This window comes from Argiope bruennichi, chromosome 9 (assembly GCF_947563725.1).
Source record: "Argiope bruennichi chromosome 9, qqArgBrue1.1, whole genome shotgun sequence".
NCBI classification, from domain to species: Eukaryota; Metazoa; Arthropoda; class Arachnida; order Araneae; family Araneidae; genus Argiope; species Argiope bruennichi.
In genome coordinates this window covers 89,464,615-89,486,005 of record NC_079159.1, presented here as the reverse complement: position 1 = coordinate 89,486,005, position 21,391 = coordinate 89,464,615, and the positions used below count along the sequence as shown (strand labels likewise).

Below are 21,391 nucleotides of genomic sequence, written 5' to 3'. Positions count from 1 at the left end.
ATTTAAACAAGAATATAATTAATCAAATTATATTCACTTTCTTTATCATTATTATTCTATAGTACTTCTTATTATTATCTTTATTATTCAAATTATGTTCACATTATTTCTTTTAAAGTCATAGCGAAATAACGAGAAGAAAGGAGCAAAAACCTTACATGTCATTAGTAAATTATAGTTACGAAATACAGATCTTTGGCGTGATTCTAACATTTTACTGAATCTATCATGCGAATATTTATTTTGTACGCTCTTCTGGTGACTGAAGGAAACTAATATTTGATATGGAATTACAGTTTTAGTCATTAGTTAGCATGCCGAATTTCATCGATTTAAATCATTCTGTTTATGAATTATTGCATTTAGATGTGTGCAAGTTTGAGGTTCGAACTCGCAACATTAGGGTTCATAGTCGAGTAACATAGCCACTAGACAAAAGTGTACACGCCTCTCCGGAAGTTGTTATCTGACTTATGAAGTTACCACCACAATACTCCCCCACCAGTGAGTCGGTGGAGTTTGTCGCGCCAAGCGTTATGACGGGCGACGGTGAGCGTGTGTAAGTGGTTGCTGCCGGGAGATGGAAACACGACAGCTGAACGAAAGATACAGTTGTTCAGAACCAGGGTCACCAATGTGCAAGTTTGAGGTTCGAACTCGCAACGTTAGGGTTCATAGTCGAGCAACATAGCTACTAGACAAAAGTGTACACTCATGTCCGGAAGTTGTTATCTGGCTTATGAAGTTACCACCACAGATGCATGCGAAGGTACAGGCCGAAAGACAGTCAGCAAGGCCCGACTTAGGGCCATAATTTTTCGTTAATTAATTCAAAATGCTAATTAAACTTAAAATTAAAAACACTCTCAGTCTTCACTTGGAAGTACCATATTTAATCATTGAATTTAAAATGCAATCTGACAAAATGCTAAGGCAAGATTTATATTAGAAAGCTTTCTACAACTATCTTAAGTATCTGTCTATAAGAGAAACTCCTAAATCTCATAAATAGTACATTTTTAAATGAAAAATATGCAAATTTCTTAACTGTTATTTTCATATGTAGGAGTATTTAATTATTTCTTGCATTTATTGCATACAAACAAAACAAACTGCATTATTTAAGAAAGGTTATTAATTCACTATGCGTTATCATTCGATATTTGGGAAGAGATCCAGGTAGATTTCCACAGTCTTGCAAATGAAATTAATTAATCAAAAGAGTATTTGATTTTTTGTGAGAATTTTGAGAATACAACTATTAATTGATTATTGTGATTTCTCAGTGTTACGAAAATCCAACAGAATCCACTGAACACGATGCAACTTAATTTTTCGCAGTTGTGATTAAGATGACCTAGTTAACAATCATATTGCTGCAGTTTGTGAATTTTTCATAAGTTTCCGAAATGCATTTTTCTGATTGTTAACTAGGTTATCTAGCTGCAAAAAAATCATATTTTTGCTGACATTAGGGAAAAATACAGCTAAATTTTCACAATTTTACGATGGCTCAATAAAGCCAATTAAAAGCCCGTATTTTTGTAAACATATTACATTTTGAGATATGTAAAAATACAGGCTTTTGATTGGCCAAATTTGTCCACCGTTATTGCGAAAATTTAGCTAAATTTCACCCTAGAAAATGATAGATTTACGAAATATAATTTTTTTTTTTTTTTTTTTTTTTTTTTTTTGTATTCATACGATGGATTAATGAAGAAGCTAACATAAAGTTTACACTGTGCTGATATTTTGTTTAAAAAAGGTTCATTAAAATAAACTTTCGATTCGATTTGGATCCCCCCTCTGATGTGGAGACCCGGGGCAACTGCCCCGTATGCCCCTGCCTTTGCCAGGCTCTGACAGTCAGGCATTTGACTTATTTGGTTTAAAATTCAATAAAAATCTACATATTACATGATAGACATATGACAAATTTTACCAACTTAACTCTTTGTGTTTTGAAGTTACCTACTCATTTGTAATCCAACAGACAGCAACGGATTTTGTTCAAAATTTGATAGATATCTACAAATTTGGTCATGAATGCTTATACCGAATTTCATCTGTCTAACTCAGAGTTTTTGAGTTTTCATGTTCATGAATAAATAGGCATAATGCCAAATAATAATGTTTTTCAGAGGCCTGAAACGAGGAGATTCGTCAAAATCTCGAGTTTAAAAATATTGACGATTACAGTACTATTTCTATACTTCGTAAATGAGAAAGTTAAAATGCACTAAGCTCGATGAATGAAATTCGGTACATGGCTATACACTAACATTTTAGGTCTACATTAAATTTTGTAAAACAGATCCTATCCTTTACACATATAACTCGTCTCTGCTAAGTTTATAGTAGGAGATTAAGGCTTTTATATGTCCTAAGCAGAATTTTTTTTTGAATAAATTGGTCAATTTACCTCCCGAATTTCAATAAATGTTTAATTTAATCAGCATGTTAAGGATTTACTTGAGATTTGTTTCTTATTTTAGTCATTTTGAGAAAATAATATGTTTTCATTATGACTAATATTTGCGCAGTATCCAGGTTTCTACACTATTTTATTAAAGCAGCTGCTTAGTTTTTATAAATAATGTGAAAACTAAAATAAGGTAATGGAATAGAAAGAACCATTTATACTCGATTAAATGTTAATATTATAAAAAATTCCATTTTTTTTTTTTTTTACAAATTTATTTGTTTGCCAATATGGTTAATGACATAGAATAATAGACTCTATAGACACTAGTTTGGTTTAATTATACTAACGTCCCGTTTTCAAAGCAACACTAGGGCTATTTGGAGTCGGACCTGGTAATTTTGAACCGCAGTCAGATGATGAGGACAACACTTGAGCTGGCAACCCCTCTTCAAACTTCTGCACCACACCAGCAGGAGGACATTTGACTCAGGCACATTTAACGTGCGCCAGACCATCTTACACGACGATTCTTCAATGGAATCGGGTCTCGAGCCTGAAACCCTCAGGTTCCGAAACCAAGACCTTACCAACAGGCCATCGCGGCCCATAATTATAGACACGCTTAAACACTAACTATCTATAAAAAAACTTTTGATTCTAGGCGTATAAAGCAGTGTTTTGTAAGTACCTCAAATTAGTCCCTTATATTTTTAAAACTGATTTCAATGAATAAACTATTAAGGAGTCAATTCATGCTCACGTGATATGCGTTAAACAAACTGTGCAAAATTAACTTTAGAATTAATTGGGCGTCATGCAGGGGAGTGACGTCACAAAGCACAACTAAGACAACGTAAAGATAGATTGTATATGATAGGAATATTACGTTATTCGTTTACGAATAGTAGAACCCGAATTTTTTTACGGAATAAAAAGAAAAAAAATATGGAAATATTTTAAAAAATATTCCAATGTGGAAAAATTGTTCCACATTGGAATAAACAGAAAAATTAAATACAAGAAACATAGAATTCCTTGGGGAGAGGGAGGTGCGACTTTAAAAGCTAGAATGATCATCTTTATTTTTTTTTAATAACAATATTCATAAAAAATAAGTAGCAATTTTAAAAAAAGAATTTTAATTATAAATTCTAAAGGCAACTTTCTCTTTAAAACCTTGATATACTGTATTAAAAAAAAATTAAGAATAGTGTTAAATGTGTTTGTCGGAAATCTGAATTCCCAGCATAAACTTATCTCACTTGTAGGTAGAGGGGGCTACGAAACATGAAGGATCCGATTTCTAATAAACACGCCTCCCTTAACTGTACACGGTTAATTATTACATTACATCAATGAAGTTTGTTGCACTCAAAATGCTTAAATTGCCAGCCTGCCTTTTTATTGAAACTGTTAATTTCAATAAATCAGAGTTTATTTGTTAATTAAGTACTATTTATTTAAATATTTAAATATCGGGAAAAGTTTTAATTTAAAGTTGTAGTTTTCTCTTACGATTCGCACTTCTTAAATTCAAATTTTTCGATAAATCAAATTAGACAAGTTCCACTGCATTTATATATCGTAATCGATTGTTATAACTTTAATAGAAATTTAACATTAAAATGATTTTAAAAATACTATTTCTGAATCACACAGTATATTAATAAATTTAATGTTGAACAAATATTCATATTTATGATGAGAAGTTACCTTCTGATAAAAAAAAAATCCACGAATAATTAACTATATTAAAAGTAATTTAAGAAGGAAACACATATTTTGAAATCCTACCAGAAAAAAAAAAATTCAGTTCCATGAAAAGAAAGGTAAATAGTAATTTCACATCTCTCCCTTTATTTTTAGGCAGATTTTTAATCCAAAATGTTCACAAATTCCATTTTAAATATTTGAGATTTCGAAATAATATCTATCATATAAAATATATCAGATTTTTTATCAATTTTTTTTAATATTTTTAAAGTATAAAAAAGAATAAAGAAAATTATAACACAATTAATTAATAATGCTTTTCCCGTTCGTCCAGTATTTAAAATGAACTACAACAACAACAAAAAATTTTTTAAGGAAATGAAACTGCATTACATTATGAGATAAAAAAAGTTCCCACCGAGAAAAATCTAGAATTTTTACCTGTATTTTTTTTTTTTTTTTTTTTTTTTTTGTGACAATTCTATGCGCCATTCTTAATAGCTTCCACGTGCCTTTGTTTATGTTTGCCATGTGAACGAGGAGCATCTAGAAAATTCTTCTGAAAAAGCGCCAAGATTTCGCCAGGGAAATAGTTATTAACACGCAAAGGAAAAGTTGCAGTAGTGCGCATGCTCTGGAAAGCGATACACTCTTCTTCATTCATTTTCGTCGCTAGAATGAAAGTAAATTGCCTGTAAAGATTATGAATGAAAAAACGAAAGCAACAGTTGCATTTTGAAAGCGCGCACTTTCATATATTTCATTTTAATATCCATAAAAGAGGCTTGAAACACTTTGCCTTCTAAATGACGAAAAATATTGAAAGATTCTACACACGATTGCAGTTTTAATACTAAAATGAAAATATTTATAGGCTGTCATATTATTTGTAAACTGCTACATATTTAATTTTAAATCGCACAAATTGCTTCACAGGACGGATCATCGAACTTAGAGCTATCAAATTTAATAAATCATTACTGATTGTATAGAACTTGATCAGTATAAAAATATTTTTCAAAATGTTAACAAATTAAATTTAGATAATAAATCAACAACTTCGAAGCATTAATCCCACAAAAATCATTTTTACAACACTTTAAAATTTAATAAATTAACTTTTAAGTGATATTGATTTTAATTCTATATAATTTTCCATTTTTTTTAAATAGAGATTTCATATTTTTAAACATACTTTATGATATTTTTGCGAGTTCGCAATTTGTACAGACTAAGTCTATGACAAAGGATACCGACGTGCTCTGATTGGTTTAAGCCTTGGCATCTTTTTGGAAATGTTTCGCCAAAAAGATGCCATACCGAAATGTATTTTTATAAAAATAAATAAAATTTGTGAATTTATCTGCCCTCCTATTTTTTACGGTTTACATGTAATATTAATCTGGAACACGTATAAAGCAGAAAAGATCAAATCCTGAAACCTAAATTCAGGAAATATAAAAATTAAAATTTATTAAAAATATTTTTTTTGTGTGTTTCTTTTTAATATTATTTTGATATAACTAAAAAAATTAGCTACGAAATCACATATTCCGTTAAAACTTATGTAATTCTCTACAAATAATTACTCATTTCTTTCTGGTGAACACCATTTTATTTCGGACACATTTTTTGTGCCACTTCATGTAGACTGTTACAGATTAGGACACCTCTCACAGTTGGATGCCTCGTCTCCTCTCAGAATCGTTCTTACACACACTACGTTCTGATACACAAAAGCATTAACAGAACTTTGTACTCGACAGATACGCCATCTATCGGCGTGAAGCTGTAACAACTTACATATTTATACGTTTTGGGCAATAAGTAATCATCTCCCCATATGTAGTTGATGGGAAAGTAACAAACGTTCAGCAACAAGTTTCAATGACTGCATGAATTATCTAATAAAGGCACGAAAATCATAGAAAAATAAGAATTATTTAATTACTGCATCATATGTTGAGTAATTACTTTCATTTAGTTTTTATACTTCCGTGCATAAACAACATTAGTTATTTGTATTACTAGTATTATTCGTAATATTTATTATTAATTAGTATTAGTAGTATTACTAGAAATATTTAGAGAAAACAATTATATTAATAAAAATTAGATCGTGTTGATATTCACTCGTATCTTCCATAAAACTAATGAGAGGCACAAGGTTTGAGCCAAATAAGCGAAAACTACACTATTATGAGTGCAAAACATTTCCAAAAAGATGCCAAGGCTTAAACCAATCAGAGCACGTCGGTATCCTTTGCCATAGACAGTCTGTACAATTTGCGAACTCGCGATATTTTTATATTGTTTTAACAGCTGAGATTATGCATACGCACGGTGAAAAGATATTAAACGTATTTTTTTAGTATGTGTATATATTACTATAATTAAGAATAGATTTTTAAAAATATAAGAAAAATTGTTATTATATTATGATTTAAAATATACTTTAATTTATTTCAAGACTACTTTAAAATATTTAAATAAGCTTGAATTGTATTTATTCATAATTTCATTAAAAAAAATATCAACATTTTTATTAAATATTAAAATAAATTATTACAACAAAAAATTCCTACATTAGCATAAGATATTATACAATATCTCCATTATATTACTTGATATTTTGAATGCTGTACAGTATCTGGAAAATATCAATACAATTTTGAAGGCATTTTGGAATATTAAAGATTGAAAGGGAAAATGTTTTCTTCTCATATATCACTGTAATACATACTCAATTCTGATGTGAGGAGATCAGAAATATTATTTTTAATTATCGAATCGAATTTATGAAAAAAAAAGAAATACAAGATGCAATTAATCGACCGAAAAAAAAACCCCAACAACCTTTAAGCGATATTTTGGAATCGCTGCTTGTTGAACGCATGCGCTGTAACGGAGTCATTACTGCGAAGAGCCTTTATTCTCTCAGAGAGCCGTTGCCTAGCAACGGGAATGCGATAAACACGAAAAAAAGAGAAGCCCCTCTCCCATCATTTTCACCTCTTCTCGCGAAAATTCTCGAGCGCCGGCAGAAGAGTATAAATACCCCCAAACAACATGTGGTCTCCAGGATTATACGAATTGAAACAAATTAGCTGAAAACAGCTAGCGACTTAAAACTACTGATTTGCTCTTGCTGCAAACATTTTGTTCTAGTGTTGTGCGAGTATACAGTGCTGAAGTACAAACATCGTGTGCCTTGATTTGAGTGTTTCTCGATCGCATTTCCATTTTTCAGTGAAGTTCTGACAAAAAAAATTGGTCACAATGGCTTTGCAAGCATGGATTCCTGCACTTCTTGGAGGAGACTGGTGGAGTACTTGGGACTATCCAGAACGAATCATGGACCAGTTTTTTGGAACACAGTTGCAAGATGAAGATTTGTTGGCTCCCATTCTGTACCATGGATTCCTCATCCATCCTCGTACACAAACAAACATTGCCAGCTCAGGAATGTCAGAAGTCAAGAATACAGACAAGGACTTCCAGGTTTCTCTAAATGTGAAGCACTTCAAGCCAGAGGAAATCGAGGTTAAAATTGTGGATAATTATGTAGTCATCCATGGTAAACATGAAGAAAAGAAGGACGAGAATGGTTTCTGTTCACGAGAGTTTACACGGCGCTACATGCTTCCAAAAGAGTGCCAAGCAGAGACTGTAAGTTCAAGTTTAACACCAGATGGAGTTTTGAAAATCTCAGCCCCTAAAAAAGCGATTGAAGAACCACCCAAGCAAGAAAGGAAAGTTGAAGTCGCAGTGGATAAATCAAAGTCTGATGGCAAGTAAAATTTGTGTTACAATTGAGCATATTTGAACAGCTTTAATTAGTATTCCTGCTTTTGCTATTGCATTACAAGATAGTTTATTTAAGAATGTTATAACTAATTTAGTTTTTGTCTATTGCTGTTCCTATGCATGAGTGTTAATAGTCGCATACAAAGATTGTTCAAGTGTAAAGATACTCAAATCCATTTTATATATCATTATACTATTATGTAAAAACTGCTTTGTGTTAGCATTTATTCTGTTTATCCCAGTGCTGGTCATTGTATGTAATTATGAATGTTAAATAAATGTTTTAAACTTTCATTTGTCTATTTATTGATCTTTATTTTAACACATGAACATTCTGAAGTTTAACTAATGCAAGAGTATTTATGATATTTCAGAAATTAATATATAATAAATTGCATAGATTAAGTACAAGAAATTAAATTAATGTCAAAATTATTACATTTAAATTTTAAAATATTTTTATACTAAAATGTAAAAAAAAAGAAAAGAAAAACAGAAATGATAGATAAAAAAATTTAAGTAAATTTAGTTTTTAAAAAGTTTTGAAAGGTATAATCCTCATTAATGTCTTAGCTTGTAATCATTTATTTAAACATTTTATTTTCATATAAACTATATTTAGAGAGATGGCCTTTAATAGCTTGAATTGACTTTAAAATCTTATTTTCAATTCTTATGTAGGTATTTAAAAATATTTATAACTTGAAAATTGTTTTCTATGATAGTGAAAACAAAATTAATTAATAATCCAAGAATTTTGTTTTTAAATTGTGTAGCTCCAATGAATTGAAAAATAGTTTCATAAATCAATAATTCAAAACAATGAAATTGATCTCTCAATAAACATCTATACTGATTGATCAATGAAAGAAATTTAAGAAATACAGCATCATAGAAACTCTGTTTATCATTCATATATTTATCATCACAAAAATGAAGTTGTGTGGATTAAAATAAAGGACAATTTAACTGTAACGATAAAGCTAGTAAATATTGAACATTAACCTACTTAAAATTTTACCTAAATAATTTCTTTTTTAGAGAAGGGAAATACATTGTGATGCAGATTCAGCAGAACATAATTATATAATTATTTATTTTGTTTCATTTATATATTCTATACTATTGAATTAGAAGTTTTATAAATTAATGGCATACTATTTTCAAGAGTGCATGCAAACTGCTTTAGTTGACAATACAATGGATTATATGAATTGATAATAATAAAATAAAGCCAGGTAGAAAATGAAATATTTTAATTTGTCCAGTAAAATTATGTACATATGCCAAGTTATACAATTACTAATTTCGCCGCTTCTTTTTAAAATCTTCTTTTGAATTACTTGGTCTCTTCTCTTGCTGGTTAGATGTCTCTTTATTAGAATTCATGGAAGTTTCTAATAAAAAAAATATTAATTAATATTTTAACTTTTATATAAGTTATGTTTCAAAGACTTTTCTAAACAAAAGATATTCCATTAAATTTTTCGTTTATTTTGAAATTTAATAATTTATTTATAAATATAAATTTCATAAGCTGAAATATCATATATAATATGTTCTGAATATCATGTTCAGCATAACATACCATGTTCTAAAAAAGCAAAAAATATATATGCCATATACTGTCTGCTGAGAATCATAATGGTGAAAGCTTATCATCTGGTGAAAATCATGTTTGAAAGATATTCCCCCTTTCTATATGATATATACTACCCTCTAAAAGCAAAGAGCTAAAATATATTTTGGTCTTTTTGCACTTGAAAAAATTTATTTAAATGCCATTTGGCAGCCTTATTTTTAAAATTATTTTTCTAATTTTTGCCATCATGATTCTCAACAAGCAGTATGTACCCTCTACTACTGATAAAAATTAATATATATGTACATCTGTGCTGGTACTCTACAGGTCAAACCATCTAACCTAGAACTTGTTGCATGTATATTTCAGAGGGTAAGAATGAGTAACTTGGAGTGAAATTAAAAAAATTTTTTTTAATAGATTAAAAATTACACTGAATTTCAGCATTTTTCCACGATAATATCCGAACATATTACATCATTTCAAATTTGTCTTTTTAACAATACAAATTTAGTAACTGTGTAAATTTTTCCTGAATTTTGGCAGCTTTTATTAAAACCTAATTTCCAAGAATAGATTACAGTGTTGCCCTGAAATCAAAATCATTTTATACCTTCATGAAATATTTAATTGCATAATTTTCTTCCATTGCTGAAAAGAAAGATTATGTTGAAAACAGAAAAATTCTATTTATTATCTGTGAAGTATACAAGAAGAAATAAAAAAGTGAAGTTATACTAAAGTTTAGAAGATAAATAAACCAGATATTTGTTTTTAATAGGACTATGATACTATGGAACTGACCCAATTAGAGAAGTTTATACAAACAATAAACAGAACATGAGTAAAACAATTGAAATAACATGGCTTTAGTGTCATATAATATGGCAAAACTAAGGAAATGAAGTTATATTTAAATGATTGATGTGAAAATAGCCAATATTCTGTGGGAACTAGCTGGTAACCCGAGGTGACTAGCAATAAATATATAATTGAAAAATACTTGTTTTACTTAAATCATTTTTTAAAAATAAATATAAGTTTTCAAATATCACAGACTTATATAAAAGAAGAATTATATTTTACAAGACTTTTTTTATTTTTTACAAGACAAGCACAACACTTTTATTAGTTAATAATCTACAAACAGTGTTAAAAATTTGTAATATACTAACCATAAAAAAATTATGGGTACACTAAAAGTAAGTTAACAATGAAAATAAAGACAATTTATTTTCAAGCTTTTAAATCTCCAAGGTGAGTACAAATGCTATTTTGTGGAATAATCAATTCATATTTGAATCATAGTCTACAGATTACAAGTTACATGAACACAATATTCCTTTCGTCATTATTTGTTACACTACATTGAATAAACAATTGAAAAAAAAGTTGTAAACATACAAACCAAATTATAAAAAACCCACATGAAATGAATAATATCACCTCATCACTTAAGGATCTACAATAACTAATTTGTTTTATGTTCAATAAATGGTACTTAATTAAAATAACAAAATCTCTCTTCCTCTCTGATTTGGTGCAGAATGGAATAAAAAAAGACAAAGTCTCAACTCAGGAAAAATTTAGACATAATTCTTATTAAAGCTCTCTTAAAAGTTAAGAAGAAAAAAAAAACTTTATTTATACAAAAACTTATGAAAAATTTGAACTTTCAATGATTGTATTTTAATAAACTGAAAATATTATTTACTTTACAATGAAAAATAAAATAAATATATGTAATTTGATAAGGTTGAAAAATCTATTTGTCTACCTCTTTTACAATTTTATTTTACTGCATAATATTACAGTGAAAATGCAGTATTATATTACACAACTATGGGCATAAATCTTCATAAAGAAATGTTTAGCCAGTCATATTAATAATTTTGAATTTCTCTGCAGTTTTATTATTTTCAGGAATAATGCTGTAATAAACTAATCCATTGCCAAATTACATTGAATAATTACAATTATTTATTATTTGAATATTTACAATTACATAAAATTTTCCCAGTTTTTAAAAATAAATTTCTTAAAAATATGATAGAAAAATATTATATATATAAAAAATATTTTATGTAATTCAAATTTAAACCACATTAAATAATTGTTCATTATTATTATTATTTTTTTTTTCTTCTCCACAGAATATCACTCCAAAATAAAATACAGGTTAATCTTATCTTTTATCAGGTTATCTTTGAAAACCATTTTGAAAGCCATCATTAAAAGATTCAATAAATAAAATTTAATTAAAAAAATTATTTATGTTGTTACTTAAAAAAGTTAAAGCCCATTGCTTACCTACATCATTGTTTTTAAATTATTACAGAAATTTTACAAAAATACTATATTTAAATTATTTACAGAAAAAAATTAGTTTGTATTAGTATACAAATTTATATAAAGATGTACTAGTAAGATAAATATTAATAACTATTGAGCTTTTTGGTGAGGAGAGGGGATGATTTAATAATTGTATTTAGGTTTTAATTGAAAAAAAAAAAAAAACACCTTTAAAATAAAATATGGGCGAATTTTATTTCAAATAATAGCTTATCCAATGCAAAGTATATTAATAACAATCAGTTCTGCTGATCTGAACAGAAATTCTGAATCATGGAATGGAAAATAATAATAATAATAATAAATAATGCAATATAATATTGCAGAGTAATTGAGTCTAAAACATTGTGTTACAACTGCACAGGAAGATTTTTTTGAAAGTATTCTTTGTTATTTGAAACAAAGTCGTTCATTTTTATTTCCTTATATACTAAATATAGAGAAAATATTGTAATCATTAAAAAAATTCAAACTTGATATTTTGATGAAGCTCCATATTTTAGACCTCACTGAGTACAAAAAAAAACTCATTTTTGGTATTAAGTCTGTCTGTCCATCTATGACAAAGATTACTCAGAAACTTTTTGAGATAGACGAAGAAATTTGGTACATAATCTTTACATCAAATTTGTAAATTTCTAATAAAGTCTGAGCAAAATCCATTTAGTGGCAGTCTGTCTGTCTGGACATTCGAATATAAGTTAATGTGACAGCTACAAAATGAAGAGAACTAGACAGATAAAATTTCATATGCCGATTTAACATCAACAGTGAAAACATCTATCAGATTTTCAGTTAAATCCAACAAGGGTTGACTGTCTGCTGGAATATACTTTTAGAAACATACATTTCAATAATGGAATAACTTAAATATTCAAAATTTGGTATGTGATTTTGCAACATGTGTAGTTCTGGTCAAATTTTTGTTTCAACTAATTGGAGAAAAAGGTGTATAAAACACCAATTTGATTTTAGGATACTATTAACCACATGCCAGAGTTTAATCGCCCTAAACTCTTCAGGGATTACACAACAGAATCAGTAAAAATGCTGAATTATATGTTTAAATGCTGATTAATATATTTTAACTATTGTATGCCAATAGCATGCAAGGCAGTTTCTGGGATAGGTAAGTAAGGCATCTCTGTTTATAAATGTTGCAAAAAATGCAATATAATTCAGGATTAAATTTTAATGAGAAAAAAAAACTTATACTACCTTGTATATATATATTTATAGAATGTATGTCTGCAAATAAAGTTTAGAATTTAAATCAATAATTTCTTATTTGAGACAGGAAGAAAGAAAAACTTACAGAAAATTATGAACAAACATTTTTGTAGAAATAATATAAATTAAAGTAATGATATTAATTTTATTTTGTGTTATGGTATATGAGATTTCTAAGGAGTTTTATAAATTATCTTACATATTCTACCAGGATTGCAATTTGTGTTTTGAAGTAATTTTTTATGTATTTTTTTATACATTGACTTAACATTATTATGCATTAATATTTTAATCCATAATGTTATGATTTTTTAATTGAAAATCTATTTCACAATGCTGTATGGAATTCGGACTGAGACTCTTTTTACTTTAGCATGAATACGGAATTTACATAACCAAAGTCATTACACAACCATGTTCTATTGTTATCATGTTCAAAGATACAAAGTGATCACAAAAAGCTTATGTTTTGTGTAATGAACATTTCATTTTATAATGCAAAAATGCATACTTTTTTCTATACTAGTCATAGCAAATTTTAACTTTCCAACTAAAGAAGAATTTAAAACTCTTAATATTTTAAGACTTCAGCTTTCATATTTAACAACTATATAGAATTTCTTTAATTTTATATTCTAATAAAAATTCTCCTTTTTTCAATAATTATAGTTGGGTTCATTTAGATGGAATTCCTTTTCAATTAAATAAAAAAATCATAGAGCAAAGTATTTAAAATAACTTATGATTGCACATAAGATTAAAATTGAATTTTAGAAGAGGTTTCAAAATTTTTTTAACCAAAATTAATTCTATAAATTAATATGAGATAACTAATAATAATGAGATAACTAATAAATGTTAAATCTCATTGTTTAGTCATTAGAATTAGAGTATCTAAATTATTTCATTTGTCTATATTAAAAATTTTGATACCTGTTCTGAAGATACTTATCATTATTTGATATATTATATTTGTAAATATTTGAATCAATTTTCATATAAATGTTGCCATTCCAATGAATAGCTAAAAAAAAAAATCCTTTAGTTAAAAAAAAAGAGACTGCATTTTTATTTTAGTACTATTGTATATATATATATATATATATATAATAGTTTAAAAAAAAGATATCGGTTTACCATTTATGCATAATCAAGTAATATATTTTAAGAAAGAAAGAAATATACTATAGAAACAACAACAAAAAGATTCATTAGAAAAAAAAATTATCAGCATTTTAAAACAGTATTATACTTTTACATATATTAAAACCCTGGTTTTGAAATAATTAGGATTGTTTTAACAGTACCTTACTCTAAGATAAATTTTTAACAAAATAGACATGAACAAATTTATGAGCATTTTTATATAATGATGAATAGATACCATTTTTTTCACTTGGTTCCCATAATGCATTGCGCACAAATCGACTAGCAGCACCTTTATTAAGAATTGGAGCTTTACTTTTGTCAGCAATTTCTTTCACTGTCTTCATAAAACTTTTATACTTTTCCTGTTTAAAAAAGACAAATTGTTTTATTAGTTAGAAAAGGAAGATAGATTTTCATCACAAGAAATAAATAATTTTCTGTTAATGCAGTAAAGACAAATCATAAAATAAATTTACACATGGAAATTTCAAACTCTACATACAAATTTAAATGAGAAAATTATGAATAACAAAAAATGTTCAAAATATAACTTACAATAAAGTCTTTATTAATGATTGGTAAAATACAACCTCTTAGGAAACTAGGTATAGGATTTGATTTGATTTGTGAGGTTTTTTGGCACAAGAGCCACATTTGGCTAAGCTGCACCAAACCGGGTATAGGAAGAGGAATCATTAAAACTCTTAATAAAAGAGGTTATAATATCTTCAATTTTGTAATATCCAAATTTCATTATCCTCAAAATGAGCATCTATAATTGATATAAAAATTTGATTATGAGTATCTGAAAAGGAAGCCGCAATTTTGAAGTAAATAACATCAATCAATATAATGACTGCAAAATTTTACCACTGTAATCAGAAAAAGTGTTTCAGAATTTTTAATTATCTTACCAATTCTCCTTTTATACTATGCTCTTTTGGATCAATTCCAAGAGTGTTCAAGTACACTGAAAATAAATAAATGAATATATTACTTATCATAATACTAATCAAAATGCCTATAATATAAATGTTATATTCCAAATATATGTACATAACTTTTTAAAAGGCATACAAATCAATGGTTGAAAACATCTATAGCAGATAAGAAATAATTATTGCCATAAATATAAAGAAATATTGGAATGACTATTTCAGTGATTTCTATTTTTTTTTTAGAAAAATCCATAGCAATTTTGCTGAATCTATGTTATTTTCTTTCTCAAGGTGTCCTTTATAAAAATCCAAGTGCCTAGAAAACCAAGCTTTGTTTGGCAGTGCTTTTTTTAAACCATTAAAAAAAAAATGTTTTTTGAAATATCTTATGGCTCATTTAAAGTTATAAATCTAATTAAACTACAAACACAGAAGTGAACATAAGAAAAGTGCAACCGAGTCTGAAGCCCTAACCACTATTCCATCTCTGATACGCTTATGCAGGTCATGTATAGCCACATGTCAATAATTTAGTTATAATTTTTTTTTTTTGTGTGTGTGTATGTGTGTCTGTGTGTGTGAGTGAGAGAGAGAGAGAAATTGCAATTTTTTTTCTGGGGAGACACCTATACAGGTAAATTTAAAAAGCAAAACCTTATCTAATTTTAAAATTTAATCCACAATGCAAATGCCATTTCCCGAGATACATTAAATAAATACATATTTTATATATATATATATATATATATATATATATATATATATATATATATATATATATATATATATATAATATGCATACATGCTAGAATAGCACGTTTAAAGTTATAAGATACTTTTTGCAAAATAGTCACTTTTTTTAAATATGTGATAAAGAAAAATAAAATTCTGAAAATTTTGGCATATACAATCAAAATTAGTGGAGCTGAGTTTTTTGCGATGGATTATTTCTAAGATTTTTTAACTTCTTCAAGGATGCAATAACAATAATAAACAAGGATACAAATGTTAAGAAAATATTAAGACAGGAGGTTAAGAAATTGCACCAAATTATCATTTTTTTAAAAATGTCCCTGAAACTAAAAATGTCCCTGTTTGAACCTTGTGGTTATACAAACACAAATGTCTTAATCTTTTAGAAATGTACTATAGAAAATAATGAGCATTTATTATTATTTGAAATATTAACTGTTTTAACTAATTAGTTTTTACATCTAATTAATCAAATAGTTTACTCTATTTTTGAAATATGTTATAATTTTGGTTTTAAAAATCTACAGAATACTTGAAGTACTTGTGCATCCCATATAATCTTTTTGTCAAAGCATAATGCTTATGAATGACCAATTCTAAAGGTTCATCAATTTAGATAATTTGATGCATGCGTGACACAAATTAGTTACATGATTTAAAATTTCTAAATTAGGTTTCAGTTCCAGACTTTTATATTTAAAATATATAAATAATCAAATTTTTAAATTATTTATTCAATATCATTAACACTTCTAATATTAATAAAACATAAAGTATGTCATTTAGTACATAATGGCTTCAAGCCTGTTCTTTTTATACAATGAGCAATGACCAATAAATCTATAGAAACATTGATCTTGAAACATTATATGATTTCTTTCAATGATCTCATTATAACCCTTTCCACCAGACATTGAAGCACATGTTTCAATAATTTAACAATTTCTGTAAATTAAATTTTTTTAAAAAAAAGTCAGAATTTTTTAGTTTCTAAAAGGTGTTTCTTTAATAACAGAAACCTTTTTTTATAATTAATTACTGCTTTACTCTATAACTTCAATTTAATAAATAATAATTATTTAAGTAAAAAAATTAATAGACCCCATTGTGAATTTTTAAAATTCAAAATCAGAAATTTTCAGGACAGTCTGCTTGGGAATATAAATTTATACGAGATTAGGAGATACTATTTTATACCCATAAATCCATTTTAAAAACTTGGAATTAATTTTTTATTTAAATAATTAAAAATTTAACTTAAATTTAATTAAATTTCTTCTTTTTAGTCTTGTGTGCATGAAATTACAACCAGTTTTATACCAACTTCTTGATAAGATACATCCAATGACAAAATTTGTACTGAACAGACAGGAACGTACCTTAATATCGTATTATCATCCAGTTCTAAATTATATTTAAAGTTTCAAATTAGCTTATAGTAAGATTAATTTAAAAATGAGTCTATAATTTATACCAAACAAACAAACAGATAGACAAGAAAGCAAGTTCATAAAAATGTGTTAAAAATTAATCTACTCAGGCCAGAAGACCATATAAACAATCCAGAGAATAATACTGAAATTCCAAAATATCAATTAAATTTTAAGAAAAAATAATATTCTGTGAAATCAAACTTTACATTTAAATAAAAATTATTTAACTTCATCAGCTCCTTCTTATGCTCATAAGAGGAGAAACGTGATGCAGCTCTCAGTAACTTTTTCTATACTGTCAAATTGAGTTACCTTTAAAAATAAAAGATTATTTAAATTTCAAAGATAAATAACAATGGATAAACATTTCCAGTAACTTATTCCAATAAAAAGTAAATAAAACTAAGCTTTTTAAAGATTATTATTTCAATATCAAAATTAGAAGACAAAAAATTCTTACTCCAAAACAAGGAATTTAAAGCATAACCACTAATTAAATTCAGTCTTGCTTTATCCAGAGATTCCATCTAAAAGGAAGAAAAATATATAATAATTATTTCTAATAGATAAAATTAATTATGGTTCATACAAATCAAGCAGTACAGTCATGTCAGTAGTATCAAGCAATACAGTTTCTTCATATACATGTACCTTATGAAGAGAACAAACACAAGCTGAACTATAAAAGCGATGAATAAAAAATATATTACTTTTTATCTCTTGCATAAAATTAAGTTAAAATAATAATAACAAAGTTGCTGAAACTGAACTATTAAATTAATAAGCATTAAATTAACTAAATTCAGACATAAAATTCAATAAACCTCAAAGTGAAAATATGTTGAATTAATTTATTTTAATAAACATCAGTTTTCCCCATCATTTCTTTTCATACCATGCACAAGAAAAACTGTTAATGTAAAATAAGAAAAAATATATAGTATATTTGCATATAAGAATTTTTACAATAAGAAAATTTTCAATAAAGTAAGTAAAACTATATAAAAAAACCAACAAGCAAACAATACATTTTTACAAAAGTGTTTTGCTTTATTTCATGGCAAAATTTCGATGACATAGGCACTTATATATTAATTAAATAGTGGAAAGTGCTGTGGCCAAAATAATGTTAAGGCTTCAGATCTCACTAAAATTCTATCTGCTTCAATCAGTTTCAAATTTTTACCAAAATCAAAATCTAGCAAAAAATTCCTGAATTCTACACTCAAAATTAAAAGATCCCACTGTAAGTAACTGTAGGAATGCTTTTAAATGATACTTTCAAGTTTATATACAAATGTATTCCAAAAGCTTCAATATACTTTTTTAAAAAGTTCATAAAAAATTGTCCAGATATATCCTCCTCTATAAAATGACAAAGACAAAAATTGTGGCGGCTTCATCACTAAGATGTAAAATATTCACCTTTCAACACAAAAGATATCATAAATTAAGTTTAGAAAAAACTTAAAAGTTTAGTTTGTAAAATTAAGACCTCTAATAGAAAATATTTTTTCCCTTCCAAGATGTAGTTTCTCGAAAACGAATTTGGACCAGAGTTCAGTATTGAACTACATATTATTAATGAGAGAAAAAAGGTGGGGAGGAAAGTGGTCAGTCAGTAAGATAAGATAATCAGATTGATAAGAATCCATTCTCTACATTCTCCATTGGATCTCCACAGCTGGGAAAGAAGGAGAGTCAAAAATCAAATCCTTTTCGAACTGTCTCTCTCAAATGAAGATTATATTTTTAAAATAATCTTTTGTTGAATAGAGATAAATTTTAGAGAAGCCATACTCAGAATAATTAAGAGGCTTAAATTACCCTAGCATGACTTTAAAAAATATATAGCAATATATTTTTACTTGCATCTACTGCCAAAAAAGATAAGTAAGCTGCAGCACTCAACATTAACCATACATTAATAAAGAAAAAGAAAGGTAGAAAAAAATAAATACATTAATCAAAAAATGGATTAATAGGTTTAATTTTGCAAAAAATTGAGGTAATTTTAAAGTTTTCAATGTAATATTGGACATAAATAAAATTTTATATTCAATACTATTTAGCTGTTTTCGTTGCAATGATCGGGGAAAAAAAAAAAAAAAAAGAATAGGCTAAAGCAAAATTTACATTCGATTCTTAGAAATGCAATATTAAGAATGTGCATTTTTTGACTTTGGCCATCTATTACATTAATTTTAAATCATGAAAGGCAAACAAATACAAAAGAAGTTTGGATTTAAAAGCTTCAAAGATTAATAGAAAATTTTTCTGAATGAGGTATTTAGGAATTAATCGCATGCCATAGTTGAACTTAAGTAACTCACTATGTTATTTGCTGAGGTTATCAAATTTTAATAATGAAAGAACCTATTCGTATGGGATTAATCATTGGCATGTGGCTAATACATAAGTATTCAGAATTTTAATGATTTTATTTCCAAGCTAATTGTAATTTTATGAATATAAATAAAAAATAATCATATTTTTTTAATATAATGTATACAACCATACCTTATTATCTGTAGAATTAATATTAGTAGATATTAATGGAGATAGGATTTTTTGCATTTTTTCCAGTGACTGATGAAAATTTTGGAGTTTATCAATTATTTCGCTAGGAATTTCTATATCTTCTTTATTACTAGCCATAGTAAGTATATAAAAGTCAAATAATAAATATAAGATAACAGTTGATAAATGTGATTAAAACAGTCTCAAAAAAAAAAAGGGCAACAAATTAAATATGTTTATTGTTATCTTCTATTCATTTCACTACAGGAACCAGAATGGAAGCGTTAAACGTTAGCGACAGTACGTTTCATTGATTCCGGAATAACTGAAGTAGAATCGATTCAACAAGATCACAAATGCGCAAAAACCAGAAACGCCTATATCAGAAGCTCGGAATTAGTGCATCCTAACGCTGATTAAATGCCTCATATGACGTCACTAGAAGCTCGGCCACCATAGAAGGTTGGCAAGTTATCTGTATCGTCTTAAAATAAGCATAGCCATTAGCCTTCCACTTTGTCTTGTATGTATGTAACGTAAAATCGATTACATGTGGAACTTACATGACGCTGAATTCAATAAAAAAACAATATTTAAATACCTATTTGTCCCTCGTCCGTAAGCAATCTGCTGAAGAACAATATAAAAACTTTTCGTGTATTTATTGTGAGAAAAATTTTCTTTTAGAAACACGTCCAAACACCTATTCACTAGTCAGAACGTTCATAATGACAGTAACTTGCCAATTCAGAGCCAAAGTCAAAATTGCATTTAAAATTATTTCTTATTTAAGACTACATGTGTGGTAATCATTTCTGTGAAAATTGTGTAAAAAAAAAATCTATTCTTTTAATGAGCTTTGAATAAATAAAGGACATTTTAAACACTTATATATTTAAATATGCATGCATCTTGAAGAGAATAAATTAATCGCTACCTTTTTTTTAAATGTATAAAAATGAATTGTTTATTATGTAAATAAAGTATATGTATAATATTCTCTTTATTTTTTTAAATTTGATATTTTGTGACATTTTTTTTTCACAGTTTCGTTTATAAATAAACATGTTTGTATCCTTTGACTTATTTCATTTCATTTTTAAAAAATAAACATAAATTCACGATGCAAAAAAATCCTGTCTATTAAAGTGCAAAAAAAAAAAAAAAAAAAAAAGGAGTTTATGTCTACTATAGGATCAATTACATACAACAGATTCAGCTACAAAGTAATTTACAATTCTTTCTGTTGAAATCTTGTTACAAAAATTCTTTTATTAAAAATAATGTGAATGAATATACTTTCGGAATTCACATAAAAAAAAATGTAGGACTTATCAGCAATCTGAAGAGCGAAGAGGTTTCTCAAGCTTATGTTCCTGAAACAAAGTTCATAGCTTGTGACGAGTTAAAAAAATTTTATACTCGCTTATTAAAAAATATCTTTTTGAATTTACAAAAACTATGTGGTAATTTGATTTATTAATCC

The 21,391-nt window shown here is 27.1% G+C and overlaps 2 protein-coding genes across 2 annotated transcripts; one reads left to right on the top strand and one right to left on the bottom strand.

The window, feature by feature from the left end:
* The first annotated feature begins 7,154 nt into the window (after positions 1 to 7,154).
* LOC129984551 (alpha-crystallin A chain-like) lies at positions 7,155 to 8,189 on the top strand. The gene has a single exon (XM_056094459.1). It carries the CDS (start codon positions 7,421 to 7,423, stop codon positions 7,937 to 7,939), a length of 519 nt encoding a protein of 172 aa, XP_055950434.1. The 5' UTR covers positions 7,155 to 7,420; the 3' UTR covers positions 7,940 to 8,189.
* Positions 8,190 to 9,187: 998 nt separating this feature from the next.
* LOC129985364 (nuclear nucleic acid-binding protein C1D-like) lies at positions 9,188 to 20,214 on the bottom strand. Its single transcript, XM_056095370.1, has 5 exons — positions 19,906 to 20,214; positions 17,846 to 17,912; positions 15,176 to 15,231; positions 14,497 to 14,623; positions 9,188 to 9,345 (listed from the first exon to the last, which is right to left on the bottom strand). The coding sequence occupies exons 1-5, from the start codon at positions 20,041 to 20,043 to the stop codon at positions 9,251 to 9,253; spliced, it is 483 nt and encodes a 160-aa protein (XP_055951345.1). The 5' UTR covers positions 20,044 to 20,214; the 3' UTR covers positions 9,188 to 9,250.
* Positions 20,215 to 21,391: the final 1,177 nt, after the last annotated feature.